Raw genomic sequence first — 20,984 nt, 5'->3', positions numbered from 1 at the left:
AGCCTTGGAAATACATCGAGGGAGAACCCATTGGATCTAGACAAAACATTTTTTTTGCTTTATTTCACTGTTTAAATTCAAGTACCTCTTCTTTGCAGAGGATAAAGAATACAAGCATGTGAATAGTGTTCTACTAGCCATCTACGGTGTTTTAAAACTCCCTCCATCTCGTGGATCACTTATTTCATTCTTCTGCTTGTCAGTATTTGTTAATCAAAGACAATCTGTGTGCAATAAAGAACTTTTGGACATTTTTTTTTTACCTGGGTCTTCTTGAAGCTGGGTATGCAGGTATGGTTGTTTGTTGTAGAACTTGTTGTAGATGCAGTACACGACGGCCATCAGGGTGCACGTTCCAGCCGCCGCCGCCGCGATAAAGAGGCCCACCTTGGTGGCGTCTTGGTCGACACGGGCGTCTGTCGAGGTAAACGCGACAGCGAAGTCACTTGTAACCAAGTCCTTTGTGAAACCGCCAAGCGCTCATTCTGGACTCACGCGTTGGTTCTGGCTTGAAATGCCGCGTCTCTCGGTCCGTCAGCGGAGCCGGGACGCTGGCGGGTGCCGCCGGATCCCGGCGGGTGCCGAGGCTGCCGCTCGCGGGGAGCAGCAGCAGAACGACCAGCAAGAACGGGTCCGCCATGGAGATCAAACTAGAAGAACGCCGACAAGCAAGAGGAGTTGGAACGCACGCCGACTTTTGGGAATTTGAAGGCAATAATTGCAAGTGTGCCTACCCGAGGTGGAAGCGGGTGCCGGCGTCGTCCTGTTTTGACTTCGCGTCCAAGGCAACGGAACTCCCAGGACACTTGACTTTCCACTGGGGACCACCTGCGAGTCGTTTCCCCGCACAACAAGCACACCCGCTTCTCCAGGAGCTGCCTGGCGCAGAACACCATGTCCGCGGTTCCCCTGCCTGGACAAAAGGCCGCCTGGGACTCCGGAAGAACCCGCTCAGCGAGACAGGTGAGTCGGTCGGCCAGTATACGACAGATGAGTTTTCCAGCAGGGAAATTCCACGATAGTTTCCGGTCGAGTTTGTCGCCCTTCTTGAATATTGTGACGATGACGGAGTCCCTTCAGTTCTCCAGGCACCGTCTCCTCGACCCAGCATTGAAGGATGAAGGTGTGGAGGCGGGTGAGGAGAGGTTGCACCCCCAGCTTGTAAAAGTTCTTGTAAAAGCCAAGTATTTCAAGAAAAATGAACTGTACACAGTATGAGAAAAAACTTTTTATAAGAACAATATATTACAATAAATTGTCATTTTCTGTACACTTTGAAAATGATCCACAACAAGAAATGTTCAACACTGTAACAAACCGCAATGATTTTTTCTCTCCTGAAAAAACAACAAGGCACTTTGTACATTGGCGGCATTCAAGTACATTTTTCAGAAAGTCACCTTTCGGGGTAAACGCCGTGCACGTGAAACGACACGTCGGCTCATATAAAAGATGCCGTGGCAAAAAAAAACAAGACGTCGAAAATATCACCCCAAAAATGTCAACACGGGCAACACACCTGAAAAACCGAATCTACGACCAATACAATGAAAGGGATGTGTTGCCAAAATAAATATGCTCCTTCCTCGAACAGAAGAACAAGAATCCCTGAAAACTTGAAGAGGACGGCTTGATCCATTTCGAGCTCACAAAAGCGAAAGGGGCCGGCCTTTTCGCTTTTGTTTCCCTTCTGTTAACGATCAACTTACATACATCAGAGAAGAGTTTGTCGTGTTGCCGTTGGGTCACGTGGTCAAGACGGAGGGGAAAAACATCTGGAGAGGTGAAACTTACCGTTGTGCGCGAACAAATACCAGCGACAGAACTTAACATCCAAATGCTAACGTTGGAGAGGTCGCGTTGAAACAAGCGCAAGTGACGCCGTGACCCCGACAAGCGCATCTTTTAGGCCGAAGCGTCGCCCCTTTGGCTGACGTCGGACACGTCGGTCATGGGGGTTTCGCACTTGGCGCTCACGACGGTGTAGTCGTCAGCGGGTACGCCGCCGCCGCGGCCGGCCCGCTTCCTGCCCCGGAGAAGAGTGTAGAGGAAGCCCAGCGGCACGGGCAGCGTCGCATATACGATGAGCAAGGCTAAGACGGCCAGAGCCCAGCCCGGGTACTGCGCGGCCACCTCCAAATTCTATAAAAAAAATTTAAAAAAATCAACAAACGACGAGCGAAATGGACTTCTTCCCGGCAACGAGCGCTTTATTGCGGTTGCGGACAAGAATTTGCCATAGGGGGCGGGGCTAGCGGCTTCTTACCATCTCTTTCTTCCACATCCTGTACGTTGGCGGTTCAATGAACATGCGAACGGTCGTGGCCGCCAGCAGCACCAACATGGCCAGCTGACAAACGTACTTCCAGAGGTACTTGTAAACCACGGAGGGGCGCCAACCCAGCATGGCCTCGATGTCATCCAGGAACCTTGGCGCCAGACGGCGGCAAATTCACCATCGTGTGATGATGAAGGGGAGGAGACTTTGACCGCATTTCCCTCACCTGTCGGCCCCGTACAGCCAAGACACGCCGAAATTCTCAAACACCACCACGATGATGAGAGGCAAGGTGGCCGAGTAATCGTCAAACATGGCGACAAAGTAGTTCCCGCAGCGCTGGGTGAAGAGCAGGCCGAGCAGGAAGCCGACGAGGCAGCTGAAAACTGTTTTGAGGGTCAAACGGGAAAGGTCACGGTGCGCAAGTCAATATTTGGTCGATTGTGAGCGGGGAATTCACCGGTGAGTTTGGTCTTGTTGTTTGCCAGAGTCTCAAAGCGGTCGCTGAGCGGGGCCAGGATGCCTTCCATGGTGCCGAACATGGTGCTGAGGCCCAAGTTGAGCAGCATGAGGAAGAAGAGAGCCGACCAGAAGGGGCTGCCGGGCAGCAGCGATATGGCCTCTGTGAAGACGATGAAAACCAGGCCGGTGCCCTGCACGCCCTGCAGACAAACACATGGGGGGGGGGTCCGTTTGACGGTTGCCGTGCGCCGGACCAAATAAATCACCCGCCGCACCTTCTGCATCTCGTTTTCCAGGTCGCAGACGGATAAGTTGACCGGGACGCGGCTTCCGTGCTCTTCAAACCACTTGTTGTACGCTTGCAGGCCAAAAGAGGCGGGGTCCGAGTGGTTAAACATTGGCAAGACGCTGTGGTCCAAATCGCCCGTTTGCGCCTGCGCCAACAGCACTTTCAAGTTGCTGAGGAAAGACGGAAACAAATCCACTGCAGCCAAAATGTCGGAATTTCACGCTTGGGTCTGAATGAGCGCCTCTCCCTGTGCCAATTCCTTCAACTCTTGGGTGTGGCAGAACAACAACAACATTTGATGAAATTGTTGTAATTAAGGTGTACCACCTTAATTGGATCACGCTAATGGCAAAAAAGTTTGGGTGTGGGCGTCTTGGACTCTCACAAAAATGTTGAAAGCAAGCAGGCGGGTGTGTGGGGACTTTTTATACTCACGCTATGTAAGCTACATGTTCATGTTTTTTTTTTTAATTCATAACAAAACGCTAAAGTGAAATGCGATTTTTTTTTTTGGGAGGTGTCAAACCGTACCTCACAACGCACTCGGCGACGATCTTATTGGCCCGGAAACCGAGCACGGCGAACACCACCAGCGTGGCCAGCACCGACGTGAAGAAGTTGATGAAGGACACGGTGTAGGCATCGCGGTGGCAGTTGTTGTTCTTGGGATTGTAGGAGGAGTACGCGATGACGGAACCGAAGCCCAGGCCCAGAGCGAAGAAGACCTGCGTGGCCGCCTGCCGCCACACCTGGATGTTTCCCCAGACCTCGAGCTGCGTGGGCCGATACAAACAAAATTGTGGGGGAAAAAAAATCAATTAAAATCCATAAAATGCCGCGCCTCCATCGAAAGCATCATCTGCCGTCACCTTGGGATAGAACATGTAAGTGATTCCTTCCAAGGCCCCTTCAAGGAGAAGACCCCGCACAAGGAAGCAGAAGAGCACCACGTAGGGAAAGATGGAGGAGAAGTACATCACCTAAGAAGTTTCAAAGGAGCACATTTTTAGCAACAACGGTCCGTTTCCTGTTCATATCAATCAAACGCAAGTGTGGGGAATCGCTTTTGAGACGCTTGCTGGGGTACCTTGACTGAGCTCTTGATCCCCTTGAACATTCCCAGGCACACGATTGCCCAGGCGGCAAACAGACAGCCAACCATGTACGGGTTGAAGGAGCCCGTGTCGTCGATGCTGTCCGTGATATCCAGCGCTTTACGGTACCAAAAGTAGGACGGGGTGGAGTTGGCCTTACATTCTTCTTCTTCTCCGTTAACTGGAAATGTTCCATTGGCCACTGCTGGACATGTGGTCCAAGGTAAAGGCGACTGAAAGGAGTTGCCGAGGTAGAAAAGGCTCCAGGCCAGGATGACGTTGTAGTAGAGCGCCACGAAGAAACACACCTGAGAAAAACAAGAACGAAGCTTTCTTGAAAATCTTCCCGGTGGTTTATGACGGCTGCGACAATATCAATGGCACTGGATAAAATATGAAGCTTCTCGGCAGAAATTGACCATTTTGATCTTACCACACAGCTGGAGTAGCCAATTCCTACAAGCCTGGGGGAGATGGACTTCCACACTCCGATGCTGCCCTGTCTGATGGCCTGACCGGCAGCCAGCTCCAGGAAGAACAAGGGAATGCCCACGACCAACATCAACAGCACGTAGAGCAACAAAAAAGATCCTGGGGGGTTCGGAGGCGGGGGGGGGGGGGGGGGGGGCAGTGAGTCATACTTTTCCAGATAAAAAAAAAAAAGACATTGAAAATAGCTATATTCTCACCCCCTCCATTTTGATGGCACAAATATGGAAACCTCCAGACGTTACCCAGCCCAACGCTAAATCCCACCTGAGCCAAAAAGTAATCGATTTTACTGTTCCAGCCGGCTCGGGTTTGAGGCTCGGGGGCATCTTGGTTGTCCTCTTGACAGGCGCTCTCCACCTCTGAAAGCTGCTTCTCCATCTATGAAGACTACAGAAAACAGAGGCGTCTTCACACCCATGTCACACTAACAGAACATGAATGGAAATGTGGATATTTACTTTGGAAAATTTGAATTACCCTTGCCAACTCTATTTTATTTACATATATTCGAATAAAATCTCAGCCTTGTAGTTTTGCTGCTAATTTTGATGTTGGTCAAGGTAGTGGAACTTGGGATAGGGTTTTTTTGGGATGGTGGTTGGTGGAAATCGTTTGACAACGAAGGACTGTACTAGTTAAAGACTAATACTTCACGTGACACATTTTCGACGTAATTAGTCAAAAGTAAATTTTACGCAGGCATATTTTTATTTTCCAACTGATGGTTACAAGATGGCTTCTTCTTTCTACATACATTCTTGCTGCTGGAGGCTGTAAATTTCCCCAGTGTGGGACGAATAAAGGATATCTTATCGTAAATTTGATGCTACATTACGTCATTTCGCGGAATTAAAAACATATCCGTTTGTGCGTTTTGACTAAAACACTGAGCTCACTACAGTTCCGATAACATGTAGCAAACTAACCTCAGGAGATGGAACTTTCGCGGTAGGCGGGAAAAAAAAGACCAAGAGTAGAAATGCGGAAAAATCTTGACGAGGACGCACGTGCAGCTGCACTTTCGAAAAGCGACGCCGTCGTCAGTTACTTTAAAAACAAATGGAAATACGCTACCGGTAGAACAAAACGATAAACACTGTTGCAGTGCAATACTCGACTCAATTTCAAGACAATACAATAGTGTTACCTAATTTTTTCTGAACTCTCCAAACCGCGTGTAGACCTCGCCTCCGTGCTGCGTTTACTAGCATTGGAGGCTGTTAACACCTTTGTCAGAAGTTAGTCACGGAGGAAAGTTTACAGCGTAGCATTACTCGCTCCCATTAAACTCGTATTTTTATTGTAATATTAGACCCTCTTAAAGGCTTGAAAAATTCACACAAAAAGGTATACCTGTGGCAATTCGTTATACGGCACGCATTGAAAGACCAAAGCTCCTACGTACGGTGGGGCACTGAAAGCAACACTACTACCACGCACGCATACGTTAAAATGTCCGCACACTGCGTTCAAAGACATTTGTTTGACTATATCAGTCATCGTCCTAAGCGGTGATTCAAGGAAGAAAGTATTCAAGTGAATTGGAGGTGTCGTACTTTACTGTATTTAGCTACCCTAAAAGGTCGCGGTTCCATCTATTCGCAAATTGCACGTTGTACTGGTAGCAATTAGTAGTTTTAGTCGAAAGATCGCCTTGAAAACGCAAATATCCTTACGTCCCATTGCGTTCTTGAAGGGGGCACAATCGAATACATCAGATTACGTTTACATTATGTAACATGAACGCATAAACTAAATTAACGCGTGTATCATTGTTGAAACATGACCACGTTCTTATTTCCGTCACATTCCATTTTGACAACTCGAAAACGTGTTTTCGCTTTCAACTGTGCGTGTTTTAAACAACGTTGAGTTCCCTGCATCATTAAAGATTTGAAATTCGTCACATAAACAAATAGATTTCAAGATTATCTTTGTATGATTTGCGTCTTGTTGTTCTTATGAAACGACACGAATACGTAAACTGACGCAATAAGAGGCATATCTTACCATCTCCGATCACTAATGGCATCCTCCAAATTATATTTAAAAAAAAGCAAACAAAAACGTTTTGAAATCTTCGGTGTGGTGAGAGCGTGAATTCCACGGAGCGCACTGTCTGCATCGTCACGCACTGCCACGTATGCCGCTTTTTAAAGTCAAAACAATGTTCGGGAGAACGTGGATCACACACGCGGTCTATCGTAAACATTTGCACGTGTCAAAACGGCGTTCATACAGTACCTATATTCGTAGGAGGAATTTGGGGAAATTTCCTTTTAAAAAAAGTCTTAGTATCTGGACGCTTCTTTGCTGCCACTTCGCCCAACTCCGCCTATCGCCTTCATTGGTGCACTATGGAGGCTTGTTGTGCCACCTTTACTCAACCACAAATTGCATTTGCCTCGAAAAAATGCACTGGAACACTAACAGATGAAATATTTTTTGGGGGGACTGGAAAACTTAAATATAGAGCAGGGTGCTGCATAGTACATCAGAGCATATGAAAAGCAACAGGCAAACAGAATGCCAATATGCCACTTGGGGGTTTAAACACTGGTTTCGCTGTTTTTTGGAAAAAAACGATTTACTGACTAAAAATAATGCGCGATGAATACCTGTAGTGGAATGTAGAACAATTCAATGTCCTTCCACTAGAGGGCAGTAGATACAATTCACGTGTATCCAACTGCGGTTATACATACGAGATAATAATAATAACAATAAAAGTTTTGGATTGACCAAATCTGAAAAACGGTTTCATCACCAACAAGGCATTTAAACAAATCTAAAATTTGAAATGCGCAAAAAGTCCTTACCATGGATCAGTTGGACATTCAAAAGTTTCAAGCAGGTCAACTCAAGTTGACCTCTAAAGGTTACAGTGCATTTTAGGCCCATCTTGAAATTTCACATCACTAACTTTTTGGGTCAGAAATGTCCACTTGAAAGCTAAATATCTCAAACCTTTTGGTGGGGGGGGTGTCTTTTGGCCCCATCAAGTTTGAGGAAAAATTTTCCATTCGCCGGCAGTCATGGGCCTCTTAGCATCATCAACTTTCTTCCCTTGCACGTCGCCCCTGGCTACAACCCCAAAACATGTGTCAACACAACACACCAGATTCGAGTACACGATTCCAGTGAGGGCGGGCAGGGCAGGGTGAGAACTGCAAAAATGGACACACCTCTGCTATGCTAAAAGCATTGGGGAGTGTCATACCTGGGCTCTCAGCGGGCATTTTCTTTTTCGTTTAATAACACAGACATCGTTTTGGAGGTCAGGAAAAACGTTATTGGAAGCTTGTCGGCCTTGGTAAGTTGATTCCACATACATTTTGACGTAGAGTGTCAATTTATTGAAACAGGCAGTGGGGCAGTTTAAGGAGGAGGTGACGTGTACAGCAATAACATATGTTGTCGATTTATTTTTAGTCAGGTGTGCTTTGACAGTATCGCAAAAAGTAGAACGCCTCTACTATCCTTGTTATTTTTGTGCCACATATTTGTGCCCCAAGACTTCCCCCAAAAGTGCCTAGCGAAGGAAGTGTGAGCGATACGAATGAGCGTGAGCGATACTGGCTGATTTTAGTACAGCGCTGACGATGAGAGGGTGGATCGGAAAATACTGTGATGTCGTCAGACCGGTTGTGCGGCCCGAGCGCACAGTGTGAGCCCTGGTTACGCATTTACAGAGAGATAAGACTGAGGGAATTTAGTGTGCCTTTCATATGAATGAATGACGTCATTTTTCAAGGACTGTTTTGTTTCCAGTTACGTGTTGGGTTGTATCGGTCCACCTGTGTCAAATACAACAGTCATATATATATATATATATATATATATATATATATATATATATATATATATATAGTATAAAATTATATATAAATTATATTATTATACTATTTTATTTTATATTATAATTTATATATTATAAATTATAATTAGGCGGCCCGGTAGTCCAGTGGTTAGCACGTGGGCTTCACAGTGCAGAGGTCCCGGGTTCGATTCCAGCTCCGGCCTCCCTGTGTGGAGTTTGCATGTTCTCCCCGGGTCTGCGTGGGTTTTCTCCGGGTGCTCCGGTTTCCTCCCACATTCCAAAAAAAAACATGCATGGCAGGCTGATTGAACACTCTAAATTGTCCCTAGGTGTGAGTGTGAGTGGGAATGGTTGTTCGTTTCTGTGTGCCCTGCGATTGGCTGGCAACCGATTCAGGGTGTCCCCCGCCTACTGCCCGGAGACAGCTGAGATAGGCTCCAGCACCCCGCGACCCTAGTGAGGATCAAGCGGTTAGGAAGATGAATGAATGAATGAAATTATAATTATATAATTTATATAAATATATATATAATATATAATTATAAAATTATATATATATAATATATATAATATATTTATAATATTAAATTATATATAAATTATATATATATATATATATATATATAAATATATAATATATATATATAAAATGCTCTGTAAATTTCTTTCATTTGCCGAATTAGACCAAAGCGCTATACAACAGGAAAGTAGTACTTTAGTGGCATCGTGTGGTGTCAATAGGCAATTAGCAACCTCTGTTATTATTATTATTTTTACATTTTACTCGTTTGAGGTGACGAAAAGACCCTTCAGTAACTCTGAGGCAAACAATGTTGTCATCCACAGTGAAAGACACACATGAACACAAGGACGAAGGATGACAAACATCAGACGGTATTTTGTCAAGGTGAGTCTTGTCATGTGACCCCCCCCCCGACCCCACCCCCCTGTGTGACTAACTTGTCCTTTTTGTTTCTTTGTTCAGCACTTGATCACCTTCTCCCTCCAGAGAGGAGACGTGAAGAGCGTGGAGGAGGCCCAGTCTCGTCTCCTCCAGCTGGCTCAGGCCAACAATCTGTGGAGTCAACACATGCTGCTGGATGTCGGATCGGATGCCGTTTATCTCAGAGATATACAGACTAAGGTGGGGAGATGCGATGCATTCCGTGGAGGTCTTGCGCACACAGGTCGCACGCTTCGACCTCAAAGTCAACGGTGTTCACGTCCACAACGGGCGTAAATGATTGATATATAAAAATATGAGATATTTATTGATGCATCAAATGGCTGATCATTATTTTGGTATGCAGGAAGAGCTGGAGAAGTACACCTTCACCTCCATCTTCCGCTGCGAATCCATCAACTCGGAGGAGCGCTTTCCATCTCTCCTCCTCCTCGTGTGCCAAAGCCCCAATGAGAAAAAGCCGGATATTCTCTTCTTCGACTGTGAGAACATACAGGTAAGTTCCATTTAAAAAAAAAAAAAAGCTATCGTGTTTTCACCTGAGTGGCTCCGGTTTTTACCTTTAGCTGGGCATTCTCGCAGGCAGAACAAGTCTGCAACAACATCACGCAGGCCGTTTCCTGGTCCGGCCGGAGCAAGACCATCCCCGCTCCAATCAGGTACACGCACTTCGAGCGGATACATCACGAGCTGCGACATAAATGACAAAACCATGAGCAAAAGTAGACAAATGGAAAGAATGATCTTACCTCAATTCACTCACAAATGGATTTAGTTTTTGTTTATGAATGGCAGCAGTTGGATACAACCGTTGATTAGACTTTTTTTTTTTTTTTTTAATGGAAATGGTTCTCGCCGCCTCCGCCTCACTTCTCTCGGGTCAGCTGACCGCAAACTCCTGGAGGTACCAAAGTCCAAGCGGAAACTTGGAGGGGATCGGGGCTTTTTTTTCTGTCGCTGGTCTCAAACTCCAGAATGACCTCCCGGCGCACATTCAACGAGCCCTTTTGCCGTCTCTTTTTCAAAAGCTCCGTCTTGAAACCCATTTTGGAACCTCATTTGGATCGGCAATTGAGATGACTTTGCTTTCCCGCCGCCATTAGGCCGAATCAAAGCGGTGCCACGGTTACCGTCGCCGCGTGTGCGTATGTGTGTGTGTGTGTTTAGCGCGCATGTACGCTCGAGAGGGAGGGCAGTGCAAACAGCTGACAGAGAGCAACCTGTTGGACCGGTTCACACATAACTCGAGAAGGTGTGACAGAGACAGCCCAGCCGCTGTGGCAAAAAAAGGAACAAGAAGCAGCGGAGGGGTGACCTCGGAATAGTTTCAGGGTGCTCGGCTTTGGATTACGGATGACCTGCTGAGAGGGTTTCAAAGGATCAGCGGAGGGACCGTTAACGGGGTGAGAAAGCTGGATGCGGTACTTCCGGGTAGGGAGTCGTTCAAAGGTGGGGAGCGATTGCTCACAGATATTTGCATCGGTACGCTGGGGGGTAGAGCTCTGCGCGCTCCCTCGCCTTGATAATTTTTTTTAAATGCATTTGCCTACGCAAGGCCTTTTGTGTCGTGTTGACACCAGTGCGTTGCGAGACATCTCATTCTCCAATTTCACATCATTGGTCCAAATTTGATGATTCATTCGCTACAACTAACGAACGCTTGCTCATGGGCAGCCTCGATGCCGGCGACGTATCGTGACAGGCAGAGCAACGAAAAGCTTTTTTCGCAAAATGGCAGAAAGACCAAATAACCTGTGTGTCCACCTGTTGTCAGTCAGCGCACTGAAATATTCCGCTCCGAGTGGAGTGAGTACATTTGTGAGCCAATTGAGAAGAGTGCCGAGTCAGCAACCGCCATCATCATCAGCAAGTCTTAACACTGTGGAATATCCATCTCATCTTCTTACCCTGAAGGCTTTCCCACAACGGCGCAGACATGATGGACCCCTATGGCATTCCGAGCCCCCCCATCGCGCACGCTCCCAATGCCCCTCCAACCAACCCCCCGCCTTACCCGGGACGGAGAGGTCAGAAAAGCACTTTTTTTTTTTTTTTTTTTGCACAGTGGCATCTTGACTTCTCAGCTCGGTTTGGCTCCATTTCGTCCAACTTTTGCTCGAAAAAGTGGGAAATGGTTGCGGTCGCAAGTCAAGGTGCGACTGTGCTTGTACATTGGAAGTCAATGAACGAGATGATCTTACCTCTCTCACTGCAGCTAACGGAGGCCCTGACATCTCCTTGCTTCGAGCTGAGAGAGAAGTGGTAGGCCTCCATTTTTTTTGGGGTGGGGGGGGGGCAGTATGGCCGCCTCACACGCAATTCAAGTGTTAAAAGAGCAACTTCCTCTCGGCCAGGAAATCCTCAATCACTGCTTCGATGACATCGAGAGCTTCATGTCCAAACTGCAGCAGACTGCCGAGGCCGCCATCGTGCTCAACCAGAGGAAGAAGAAGAAGAAAAGCAAAAAGCAGAGTGCGGAAGGTAAAATGATATCATCGCACACGCTTGACTGATCTGGGCTCATCTGAAATTGATTATTGCGACTGTACTGCAGTACATTTCATCGTCTGAATCAGTACTTCCACTTTTTTTTTTTCAAACTGAAGGGCGTGAACTTCTACTTAAGTACTTTTGCCACCTCTGCTTATTTGTTCAAATAGAAGATCTACTCACCATGAGGGCAAGGCCGCCACCCGAGGAGGAGTTTGTCGACATCTTCCAGAAATTCAAGTATTGCTTCAGTCTGTTGGTCTGTATTCAACCACATCATTCCTTTTGGTACTTTTTTTTGGTTTTCTGCTTGATTTTTGATCATTACTTTTTGCATAGGCCCGTTTGAAATCAATCATCGCCAATCCTTCCTCCGAGGAGCTCGTTCATCACGTATTTAAACCTCTGGATATGGTGAGTGGACATTTCATCCTCTCCCTTTTTACAGCAACCAAAGAGTACGACTCATCTCACAAGAGAATGATCAACTTTACGTGCCAAGTATGCGAAACACGCCAGTGATTTTGCCACTGGCTGTTGCTGACAGTCCTGCACCGTCGTCGTGTAGCGGAGGGTTTACGGGATACGCCGTACTGTGTACTCCATAAAGATGTCAAATTCTAGGATAAAAGAAATAAATGACACATTTAAAATGAGAAGCAAAACTCCCCGAGGATGGCGGCTGTGCTGGAGCCTATCCCAGCCTGTGCTGCCCCAGTCTTGGGGCAGCAGCGGTCGCCGATGCCTTATATTTAGCTTTTAGTGCTGCCATGTATGAAAAGAGTGTTTGTGCGTGTGTGTGTGTGTGTGTGAACCTAGCGGATTGCTTATCAGAGCAGGCATGTGAACAGTGGTTTGTTTGTCTTATCTGGGTGTGTCCAGATGGTGAAGACGACAGGGGGCCCGGCGCTGGCGGCCTCCGTGTCCAGCCCCGCCCTGACCAGCGCTGCCGTGTCCCTCCTGCAAGAGAACCTGAACGTGGAGGAGAGGCAACTGTGGACATCCCTGGGTCCCAATTGGACACATTCTCGGTCAGTACTACCTGGGGCGTGGGGGTGGGGGCATACCATAATGATCCAATTGAATAGAATGGAAAGAATGATGTTTAAAGTGCTCCCTCGTGTGCCGTCAGCTCTGAGCTCAGAGGGCCCATCGCTCCGTATACGCCCGTTTTCCTCGACGGCTGGAAGCCCGACGCGTTCCGGGCGGACGGGCGGGTTTGGGAGGATCCGGTCGAGTCGCAGCACAAGCACGAGGCCCTCCGGCTCAAACAAGAGGTGCGCAATGATGCTTTAGGCTTGATTGTCACCATGACGTCTTACTTAGCGCGATGTTTGCATGTGCTCCGTTTTTGGCAGCAGCAGCAACAGCAGCAGCAGCAGCAGAACATCCACATCGGTGATGAAATGTAAGGCCTCTTTTCAAGCATCCATTGGGAACTTGGGCATCTGCAAAACAATTTGCAAGGATTTATGTCTTAAAAAAATGTCTCATTGCATTTAGTGGTGACCACGGTAGCCATGTTTAATTTAGGATTATGGTTGGTGAGATATGATTTGAGACACATAGTAATCATATTTCGAGTCTAGAAAAAAAAGTTTATGGCGTGGGATCACTATGTTGGTCTCGATGTGACATCAGCATGTCCCCTTCCCCCTGAAAGAGACACAGGAGCACCCCCAGAGTTTGAAAAAGTCTACAGTTGCAGTTATGACTTCATTGCCAGGAACAACACGGAGCTTTCTGTGCAACAAGGGGAGACGCTGGAGGTACGTGGAGAATTGCCGTCATTGTGACACAATAGAGCGCCGACGAAGCCCCTACTGAAGGCGGGGGTAGCAACAAACGCGCAGCCCGCCACCGACTTGGAGTACTGCTCACCATCTGGCGGTCGGTCTCATTTCCCGCTTGCGTGTAACAGGTGCTGGAGTCATCCAAGCGCTGGTGGAAGTGTCGCAACCGCTTCAACCAGGTGGGCTTTGTTCCCTTCAACATCCTGGAGCCCCTCACTCACGTGGAGAGTCCCGTCGCCAGCAAGCCCCCCGCGGTAAGGCCCGCACAATCACTCCGGCCGCGTTCACACCTTATTCCACGCCAACGATTCCAAACGCATCCGTTGTGCCGTCTGAATAAGACGTTGACGTACCAAATGATTCTTTAGATCCCCCAAGCTCCGCCCCCGCCCCCACTCGCCAAGAGTTTCACCCCAGCCGCACCCAGCCTGGCCACTCTGCGCCCAAACTCGAGCGGGCAGCGCGCGCCGCACAGCGTGCCCGCCTACAACCAGCATGCGTCGGCAGCGGAGGACGACAAAGGTAGAGGTGGCGTTCAAACTTTTTGAGGCGGCGGGTGGCGTGACAAACCCGACTCGTGCGCATCCTTCCCAGTCATGCTGGTGAACGACGAGTTGCTCCAGAGGCTGACCAACGGAAAGGCCATCAACAGCAAGCCTCTGTTCATCCCTCGCTCGACGGAAACCTCCCTCCCCCTCGACTACCACTCCAACCCTGAAGAGGTGGCGTCGTGGCTGGCCGGCAAAGGCTTTAGTGAACCGTGAGTGACTTGCTCTGGCGCCGTCTGGTGGCCACTTAAGACATCTGCGCTCACCTGTTGCTCTCATAGGACGGTGGCGTGTTTGGGGGTCCTGACGGGGGCTCAGCTCTTCTCCCTCAGCAAGGACGAGCTACGCGAAGTTATCCCCGACGAAGGCGCTCGGGTGTACAGCCAAATGGCGGTGCAGCGCGCGCTGCTGGAGGTGACCTTGGATTTTGTCCCGCCGCAATTTCAGCGGTGCTCTTCCGGGTCCTAATCGGGTCTCTGTTGCTTCTCCCGCCTCATCTGCAGGATGCTCGCAGGGCCACGGAGCTGGAGGCCGTCATGGAGAAACAGAAAATGAAGGTGGATCTGAAATTGGAGAGCAGCACGCTGTGAGCGGATGGCTCGCGGGATGGACTTGGTAGCATTGTTATTTAGAATATCAGACGGTACATACCTGCGAAACCTCAGTGGCCGTTTGGACTTCAGTTTTGTATTTCACGCATGTATACGCCGCTAACTTATAATGCCGATGTTGGTTTTGCCATCCATTCACAGTAACACTGAGTAGATGAAATGCACAGCTTTATTCAAATACACTCACTCCTTAGGACATTTTACCGGTAGTTTGGACACCAGAAGCACTTGCCGGCGGAGCCCTGCCACGTTCCAGTTTTAACCCAATGAGCTTTGAACCCAACCTGCTCAAATTCCACAACTACCCAGCGACTGGGTTAGCGACACAACCCAAAATCAAAATGTCTTTGTGTGCGAGTGTGTTTCAGAAATGACCCAAATGCAACATATACTTTAATATGGTTTAATTGAGAAGACTTTTTTTTTAATGAATCCCAGTAGAACCGGATGATGGCCTTATGTAAAGCGATGAAGACGTTACAATCTGTTTGCATGTAATTACAAAGCATGTCTGTTGCATTGTTTTAGTTTTAATGGCGAGTACACATTTCTGCTTCACTTGCCAACACTAACTCAAGGGAACATTCTTTGAATGGTCAATGTTTGTATTTATAGAAAGTCCCCCCCCCCCCACCCCTTCCAATCAATTAACAAAACATGACAGATGACTCACAAACATTTCCAACAAATTCACTCCTTTTTTTTTTTTGCCCCACTAGACTTCATATTTTATTTTACTCTCACTACTTACTGGCCACCTCCTCCAAAATAAAACATACTACGTTGGGAAAAAAAGCAAACCAACAAACATGGCTGACATGTAAAGGACCTTAAGGAGAGCTCGTAGGAAACAAAAACGCGCATTCCAAAGTCCGATTCTGTAGTAAAAGAAACGTAATAAAATAGTATTCGCAAATGTATGATTTCTGTGTTCGCGTTACTGTTCGTCCGATAAAAGGAAGGCTGGCAAATCGCAGAGCTAAGGTGAGCATCGGTGGCTTGATGTCCGATTGCGGATTGGGGTTTCGTGCGAGTCAAAGTAAAAGGGAGGCGATGGAGGACTACGCGGAACACTGCTAAACGGACAAACGAGATGGTGGGTGCGGTGCGAGATGGACGTTGGCCTTCACGGGTCTTCTCTGTCATCTGCCCTCCGAGAATCCGACCTGCCGTTGACGCCGTCCCGCCGCTCGCGTCCCTGTGACGCGTCTCTGGACGAGCGATCGCGGTCTCTGGATGACCTGGCGCCAAAGTCACACACCCACACGCCATTTAAGTAGCCGTCAGCCCCCCGCCCTCAAGAATGCCCATTGGTCACGTCATGATGGCGAATCCAAGCAAATGTACGTACTTGTGTCTGGAGCTCAGCTCGTGGCTGTGACGGTGGCCTCGGCTTCGGGAGCGGGACCTCTGTCGCCTCTTCCTGTCCCTGGAGCGAGAGCGCGAGCGGCGCTTGTCTCGGGACGAGGAGCGCGAGCGGCGCCTCCTTCGGTCACGAGAACGAGACCTAAAAGGAAGACCGACGTCTGAGGGCTACAAGTCCAAGTACAAGTGGCCTTCTTTGAGTCGCTTACCTTTTATGCTCTCTGCTGCGGGATCTCGTCCTGTGGAGACAATACAAGATGTTATTAGGAGAAAAAAAAAAACTAGAAACATGTAAACGTCAGCTTCTGTGTTCCTGAACAAAATAATCAACGTTGCAATATTATTATAGCTGACAAAAAATAAAATACAAATTTCCATTGACAAAAGTGCTGAAGAAAACGAAAATAACATCTGACGTTTTTTAAAATTATATTGTCAGTGACAGCAAAAAAAAAACAAAAAAAACACGAATACCACAACTAAAATGAAGCATTGTCAAAAAATAAAAAGGAACAAACCTGCTCTAAAAGCTAATTAAAACGAGCTAATTTTTTTTAAAGTCAAAATGAAATAAAAACCAACTGCAAAGAAAAATCCCAAACTATTATGACAATCCAGTCGCAAACTCTCACCGTTTTTTCATCTTTTCTTCTTTCTCTCTTTCTTCCCGTCTCTTGAGACGATCCTGGTTGCGTTTCTCCTGCTTGTCCACGACGGTTTTCTAAAAACAACCAAAAACAATTTTTTTTTTTTAAAGCTTCTGGATGAAGCTCGGAGGGCTTTGCGGTCACGTGGCGAGCGTCATCGCGACACACACCTTGAGTTGGTCCAGCTTCTCTCGGATCTGGATGAAGCCCAGGTGGAGCTTGCCGCCAAAGTGGTCGGCCAAACGGCGGTCGTTGTCGTGGAGACCCAGATAGGCAGAGCACACCTCGCAAACGCGCAGCTTCTGCTGCTGGAAACTGGAAGCCGGCATGGAGTTTCTGTATTCCTCCTGGCGTAACACGCAAAGGTGACAAGAGGAAGTCAAGAGTCAAGTCGAAGCAACAAAAACCTAAATCAGAAACGGTCCGTGAAATTCTTGCGATTTAAAGGACAATTGGTCAAAATTGTGACATCAAAATCTATTTTTAGATCAGCTCATTCAACTGTTCAAATGTTTTATGGGTTATCATTAAATAATTAGTTAACTTACGTACTGTAACAATTTTTTGAAATACAATGATATCAACAAAAAAGAATAATCAGAATGTGTTTGGCCACACCTCTGCATCCTTCTTCCTACTGCGGACTTTCTCCACTTCCTGCAGCACCTTCTGGGATTCCTCCACGTTGCCCTCCGCTCCGAGTTGCTCGGCCTTGGCCAGGAGCTTCCCGATTTCCTCGTTCAGCTCGTGGACCTTCTCCGCCTGCGGCGCCCATTGAACAGCCCCTTATTTGTCACCTCAGAGAGACGAAATAAAAACCAAAACAAACATCCGACGCCGCACAAGACAAACCTTGGCCGCCACTTCGGCGCTGATCTCTTCTTGAGTCTCGGCCAGGCGCTTCTTGGCCAGTTCTGTCCTGCGGTCGCAGTCGGCGATGAATGACTCCAAGTGATCGACGGCCTTTGGAAGGAGAGCCATGAGTCAGTCACAAAACAACACCCACGCACAAAAAAAAAGAAGCAAAATACGCAACCCGCGGCGCAGAGGCAAAGAGAAACGGGTCTTGACGAGTTCTTGTGGCGAGGTCACTTACGTCCAGCTCAAAAAACAGCTCTCGCTCCTTGGAAGCAATTTCATAGTCTGCTCGGAGGGCCAGGTCGTGGATCTTGGTGCACTCTCCCAGGTCCATGCGCTGTCCAGCAAAAAAAAAATAAAACAAAAAACAACACTTGCATATTAATATAATAATATTAATATTAAAGTGCGTATTAATGACAATATTGATTGTGGGAGAAAATTGCAACTAGGGTCAAAACGGTTACGCCCTACGACAGCTTGACACTCACGGTTCCTGACAGGATGTCGTGCGGGCAGCAGTCGAGAAGGTGACTTTTGCAGACTCGCTCGTCCGAGTACTTGACCCTCTGCCGCGTCTCGTCCCCTGAAAGAGTCCACAAGGCGGCCAGTGAGAACAACCTCACGTACTCGTCGGTGAGGGCCAGGCTTCAGCTTTGGACTAATCTGACTGCCACTTTTGACAACGCGTCATTGTCTTGTCGCTCATTGCGTGACTTCACCTGGCCTCAATGATATTATCACGATGGCAGCGGGGCCTCGAGGCTCACTTTAGCTCATTTTCAGACTCGGCGTCCACACGGTCATGCGCGTCATTTGGTACGTCAACGCAGAGGTTACAAATGCAAATCAATCCGGGCGTGTGTTCCCGGGCCAAGCCAGTTACAGACGTCAAACAGTGACAGAAAGTAGGTTTATACACACTGCGATTTGCACCACATACTGTACCCTTCTGCATCTTCAAGCCCTCGGCTGCAGAATTTTAAACCGGCTGTGGGAAAGTAAAAATGGGGAACAGTTTTCTTGCCAAACCTGCGGTAAGAAGTTGGGAGTCATACAAGAGTCAGAGCGAAAATGATGTGTGTAAAGTGTTTGTCTCGTCTTGTTTTTAAAATAAATAAACAAAAAAAAAAAAAGACGTCTACTGGTTTGCTGAGGGTTTTTTTTAATGTTCATTCAGCGCGACCAGACGTCTTTAGCAGCTTAGCGCTACTCCAAATTTCATATCTTTTAAAAAAAATTAATGAATTAAAAATAAAAGAAAGGAAAAAAAACAGACTACAAGGACTCCCGAAAGGCAAACATACTGTTTGGATATATTGATCATAACAGCTTTAAAAATTATGTGTGACTCACGGCTCGATGAACATGAGGCTTTTCTGCAACTCCTTTGCAGATTGATGTAGGCTGGCAAAGATACACTGAACCTTAATGAATAAAATAAAGGGGCCACAATTGTTCAGTTTGTATGCAACATATGCATGGGAAGAATTTGTTGATAATTTCAGCACACGCACGCTCACATTCACTCACACTGATAAGGATGATCCACAGGGCTACAAACGGTTAGGATGAACCTCGTTTTCGGCCTACTATAGGACTCGGCAAGTCATTTCTGTGGTCATGTTTGTATCCAAATGGCGGAAAACGCAAATCAATTTTAGACTGGCGTATACAAATGCAAAAACGTCAACCTGACTCAATAGAATTCATCGATACTGCAACCCCCTCCCCCGACAACATTACTAAAAAAAATGTGCATGTGAGGTGCCAGTATTATTTTCATCCACTTGTGGTTGGCATCCTCACATTCTACAGTCATATCTGTGACCGTTTTGTGTGTGTGTGTGTGTGTGTGCGTGCGTGTCTTTACAAGGCAGGGCCAGAACTTTGCTGTTTGTCAGCTGCTTGTTCATGGAGGTGCTTATTACAAATATGGTTTCTGACACGTGTCTGGAGCTGTGCCTTGTAAATAGATATTATCAAATGCCTGTAGTGAGATACAATCCTCTATCGCTTATCGCGATAGATTGCCCTTGCGGCTATTGAGGGAATCCTGTAATTTATTTTCCTCGGGGTTATAAGAATTTTATTGGATGAATGGTAGGAAGTATATTTAAATGATACTTGAATAGTATCATTGGGCCCAACCGATTAATCGACTGGCCAATTCAACGCACCGATATTAGCTTTTTAAAAATCAGCAAAGATGAGATTTTTATGACATATCACATAGATAAATCTTGGTAAAAAATAAGCAAAAAATACGGGACCAAAAGTAACATTTTTATTTATACTGCCAAAGATCAGAATCACGCTCAAAATGTCTATATCAATCGGTCTTTAATTATTTTCACGATACTGCATTTTTTCAAAAGCTGTTGCATCACCAGATATTTTGAACGGTATTTATTTGGTCACTGGATGTTGGTTAATAATATTTCGAACGTTTAATTATGTATTTGATAAAAACATGGAGAAAAGATCACAAATTGAGATCAGTTTCAAAGAAAAAATAAGGGATATATTTCGTTGTATAGGTATAAAATCACGAGATAAGGTTGTAATATCGTCACCTTGAAACCGTTTACAAATTCCCATTTTTATCCATTGGCAGCCCTTCAAGTGTTCGCTGAGATTCTGGTCGCACTCCACTGTTAGCCAATTGCTAAAGCTAAACACACACACAAAAAAACCCCCCACGGTAACTGGAGAGTCGTCATTGATCGCTCGATTTTACTGAAGAAGAAAAAAAGACCAATGGATACAAACATAAAACCGCGTCATGTGCGCATGTAATAATGAAGTTTGCCTCGTTTGCATTCACGCAGGCCTGCCTCACCACTGGCTCCATCTTGGCTAGCGGGCTAAAGTTAGCTGGCCTAGCATGCAAACAGCCACTCACCATCCCTCGCCGTTCCCATCAGCTGGTCGAGCAAAGCTCGCATTTGAGCTTGGGCTGACATTGTTGCTGGCTCTTTCGTCGACGGCGCTGTTACCAAAGGAAGCGGCAGAAAAATGTGAGCTTCTGATTAATTGTAGGAGTGAAAAATTGTTATTCGCTCGAGCATCGCCGATTCCAGACGTTCAATAAGCGTTCTTTTTTAAAAGGGAAATTACGTCGACTACTGTCAAAGTTCCGTTTTGGGGTTAGATGGAGCACGGAAGCGTTCCGAACCGCAATATTATCCAATCAATGCGGAGTTTGCTGAGCATTAGTATACATTTATCCAATCAGAGCGGAGCGGAGCTTCCTGTACATTTTGTATTGCT

The 20,984-nt window shown here is 47.0% G+C and overlaps 3 protein-coding genes and 2 long non-coding RNA genes across 11 annotated transcripts; 1 reads left to right on the top strand and 4 right to left on the bottom strand.

Annotated features, from left to right (window-relative positions):
* Positions 1-1,219: 1,219 nt before the first annotated feature.
* On the bottom strand, positions 1,220-7,185 carry LOC127604756 (sodium-dependent neutral amino acid transporter B(0)AT2-like). 2 transcript variants are annotated; one of them, XM_052072013.1, is made up of 11 exons: positions 6,855-7,185; positions 4,813-5,002; positions 4,557-4,714; positions 4,117-4,431; positions 3,899-4,009; positions 3,561-3,802; positions 3,016-3,199; positions 2,739-2,940; positions 2,505-2,664; positions 2,267-2,429; positions 1,220-2,142 (listed from the first exon to the last, which is right to left on the bottom strand). In XM_052072013.1, exons 2-11 carry the CDS (start codon positions 4,991-4,993, stop codon positions 1,906-1,908), a joined length of 1,953 nt encoding a protein of 650 aa, XP_051927973.1. In that variant the 5' UTR covers positions 4,994-5,002; positions 6,855-7,185; the 3' UTR covers positions 1,220-1,905. The 2 variants fall into 2 exon arrangements, with proteins under 2 accessions (XP_051927973.1, XP_051927974.1); XM_052072014.1 differs by lacking the exon at positions 6,855-7,185 and adding an exon at positions 5,955-6,120 and having other exon boundaries at positions 4,813-4,993.
* A 618-nt stretch (positions 7,186-7,803) lies between these two features.
* On the top strand, positions 7,804-15,761 carry LOC127604746 (epidermal growth factor receptor kinase substrate 8-like protein 1). Of its 3 annotated transcripts, none has more exons than XM_052071996.1 (19): positions 7,804-7,928; positions 9,282-9,342; positions 9,421-9,579; positions 9,746-9,895; positions 9,982-10,058; positions 11,314-11,426; positions 11,615-11,661; positions 11,754-11,880; positions 12,060-12,148; positions 12,229-12,303; positions 12,772-12,920; positions 13,022-13,166; positions 13,254-13,297; positions 13,553-13,658; positions 13,811-13,936; positions 14,051-14,204; positions 14,277-14,442; positions 14,512-14,644; positions 14,734-15,761. In XM_052071996.1, the coding sequence occupies exons 2-19, from the start codon at positions 9,313-9,315 to the stop codon at positions 14,818-14,820; spliced, it is 1,977 nt and encodes a 658-aa protein (XP_051927956.1). In that variant the 5' UTR covers positions 7,804-7,928; positions 9,282-9,312; the 3' UTR covers positions 14,821-15,761. The 3 variants fall into 3 exon arrangements, with proteins under 3 accessions (XP_051927956.1, XP_051927955.1, XP_051927954.1); XM_052071995.1 differs by having other exon boundaries at positions 13,251-13,297; XM_052071994.1 differs by having other exon boundaries at positions 13,248-13,297.
* On the bottom strand, positions 9,387-11,759 carry LOC127604754 (uncharacterized). The gene is made up of 4 exons (XR_007963402.1): positions 11,601-11,759; positions 9,960-10,089; positions 9,772-9,879; positions 9,387-9,510 (listed from the first exon to the last, which is right to left on the bottom strand). It is a non-coding gene; the product is annotated as an uncharacterized LOC127604754 (long non-coding RNA).
* LOC127604755 (uncharacterized) lies at positions 13,041-13,917 on the bottom strand. Its single transcript, XR_007963403.1, has 3 exons — positions 13,771-13,917; positions 13,258-13,337; positions 13,041-13,179 (listed from the first exon to the last, which is right to left on the bottom strand). It is a non-coding gene; the product is annotated as an uncharacterized LOC127604755 (long non-coding RNA).
* Positions 15,231-20,837, bottom strand: luc7l (LUC7-like (S. cerevisiae)). 4 transcript variants are annotated; one of them, XM_052072004.1, is made up of 11 exons: positions 20,288-20,826; positions 19,068-19,138; positions 18,203-18,297; positions 17,950-18,048; positions 17,706-17,816; positions 17,472-17,615; positions 17,024-17,200; positions 16,839-16,927; positions 16,416-16,445; positions 16,193-16,348; positions 15,231-16,082 (listed from the first exon to the last, which is right to left on the bottom strand). In XM_052072004.1, exons 4-11 carry the CDS (start codon positions 18,043-18,045, stop codon positions 15,968-15,970), a joined length of 918 nt encoding a protein of 305 aa, XP_051927964.1. In that variant the 5' UTR covers positions 18,046-18,048; positions 18,203-18,297; positions 19,068-19,138; positions 20,288-20,826; the 3' UTR covers positions 15,231-15,967. The 4 variants fall into 4 exon arrangements, with proteins under 4 accessions (XP_051927964.1, XP_051927963.1, XP_051927965.1 ...); XM_052072003.1 differs by having other exon boundaries at positions 18,203-19,138; positions 20,288-20,385; positions 20,617-20,826; XM_052072005.1 differs by having other exon boundaries at positions 20,617-20,786.
* Positions 20,838-20,984: the final 147 nt, after the last annotated feature.

The sequence above is a fragment of the Hippocampus zosterae genome, chromosome 7 (genome assembly GCF_025434085.1).
Source record: "Hippocampus zosterae strain Florida chromosome 7, ASM2543408v3, whole genome shotgun sequence".
Lineage (NCBI taxonomy): Eukaryota > Metazoa > Chordata > Actinopteri > Syngnathiformes > Syngnathidae > Hippocampus > Hippocampus zosterae.
This window is presented reverse-complemented; position numbering and strand designations above follow the sequence as displayed.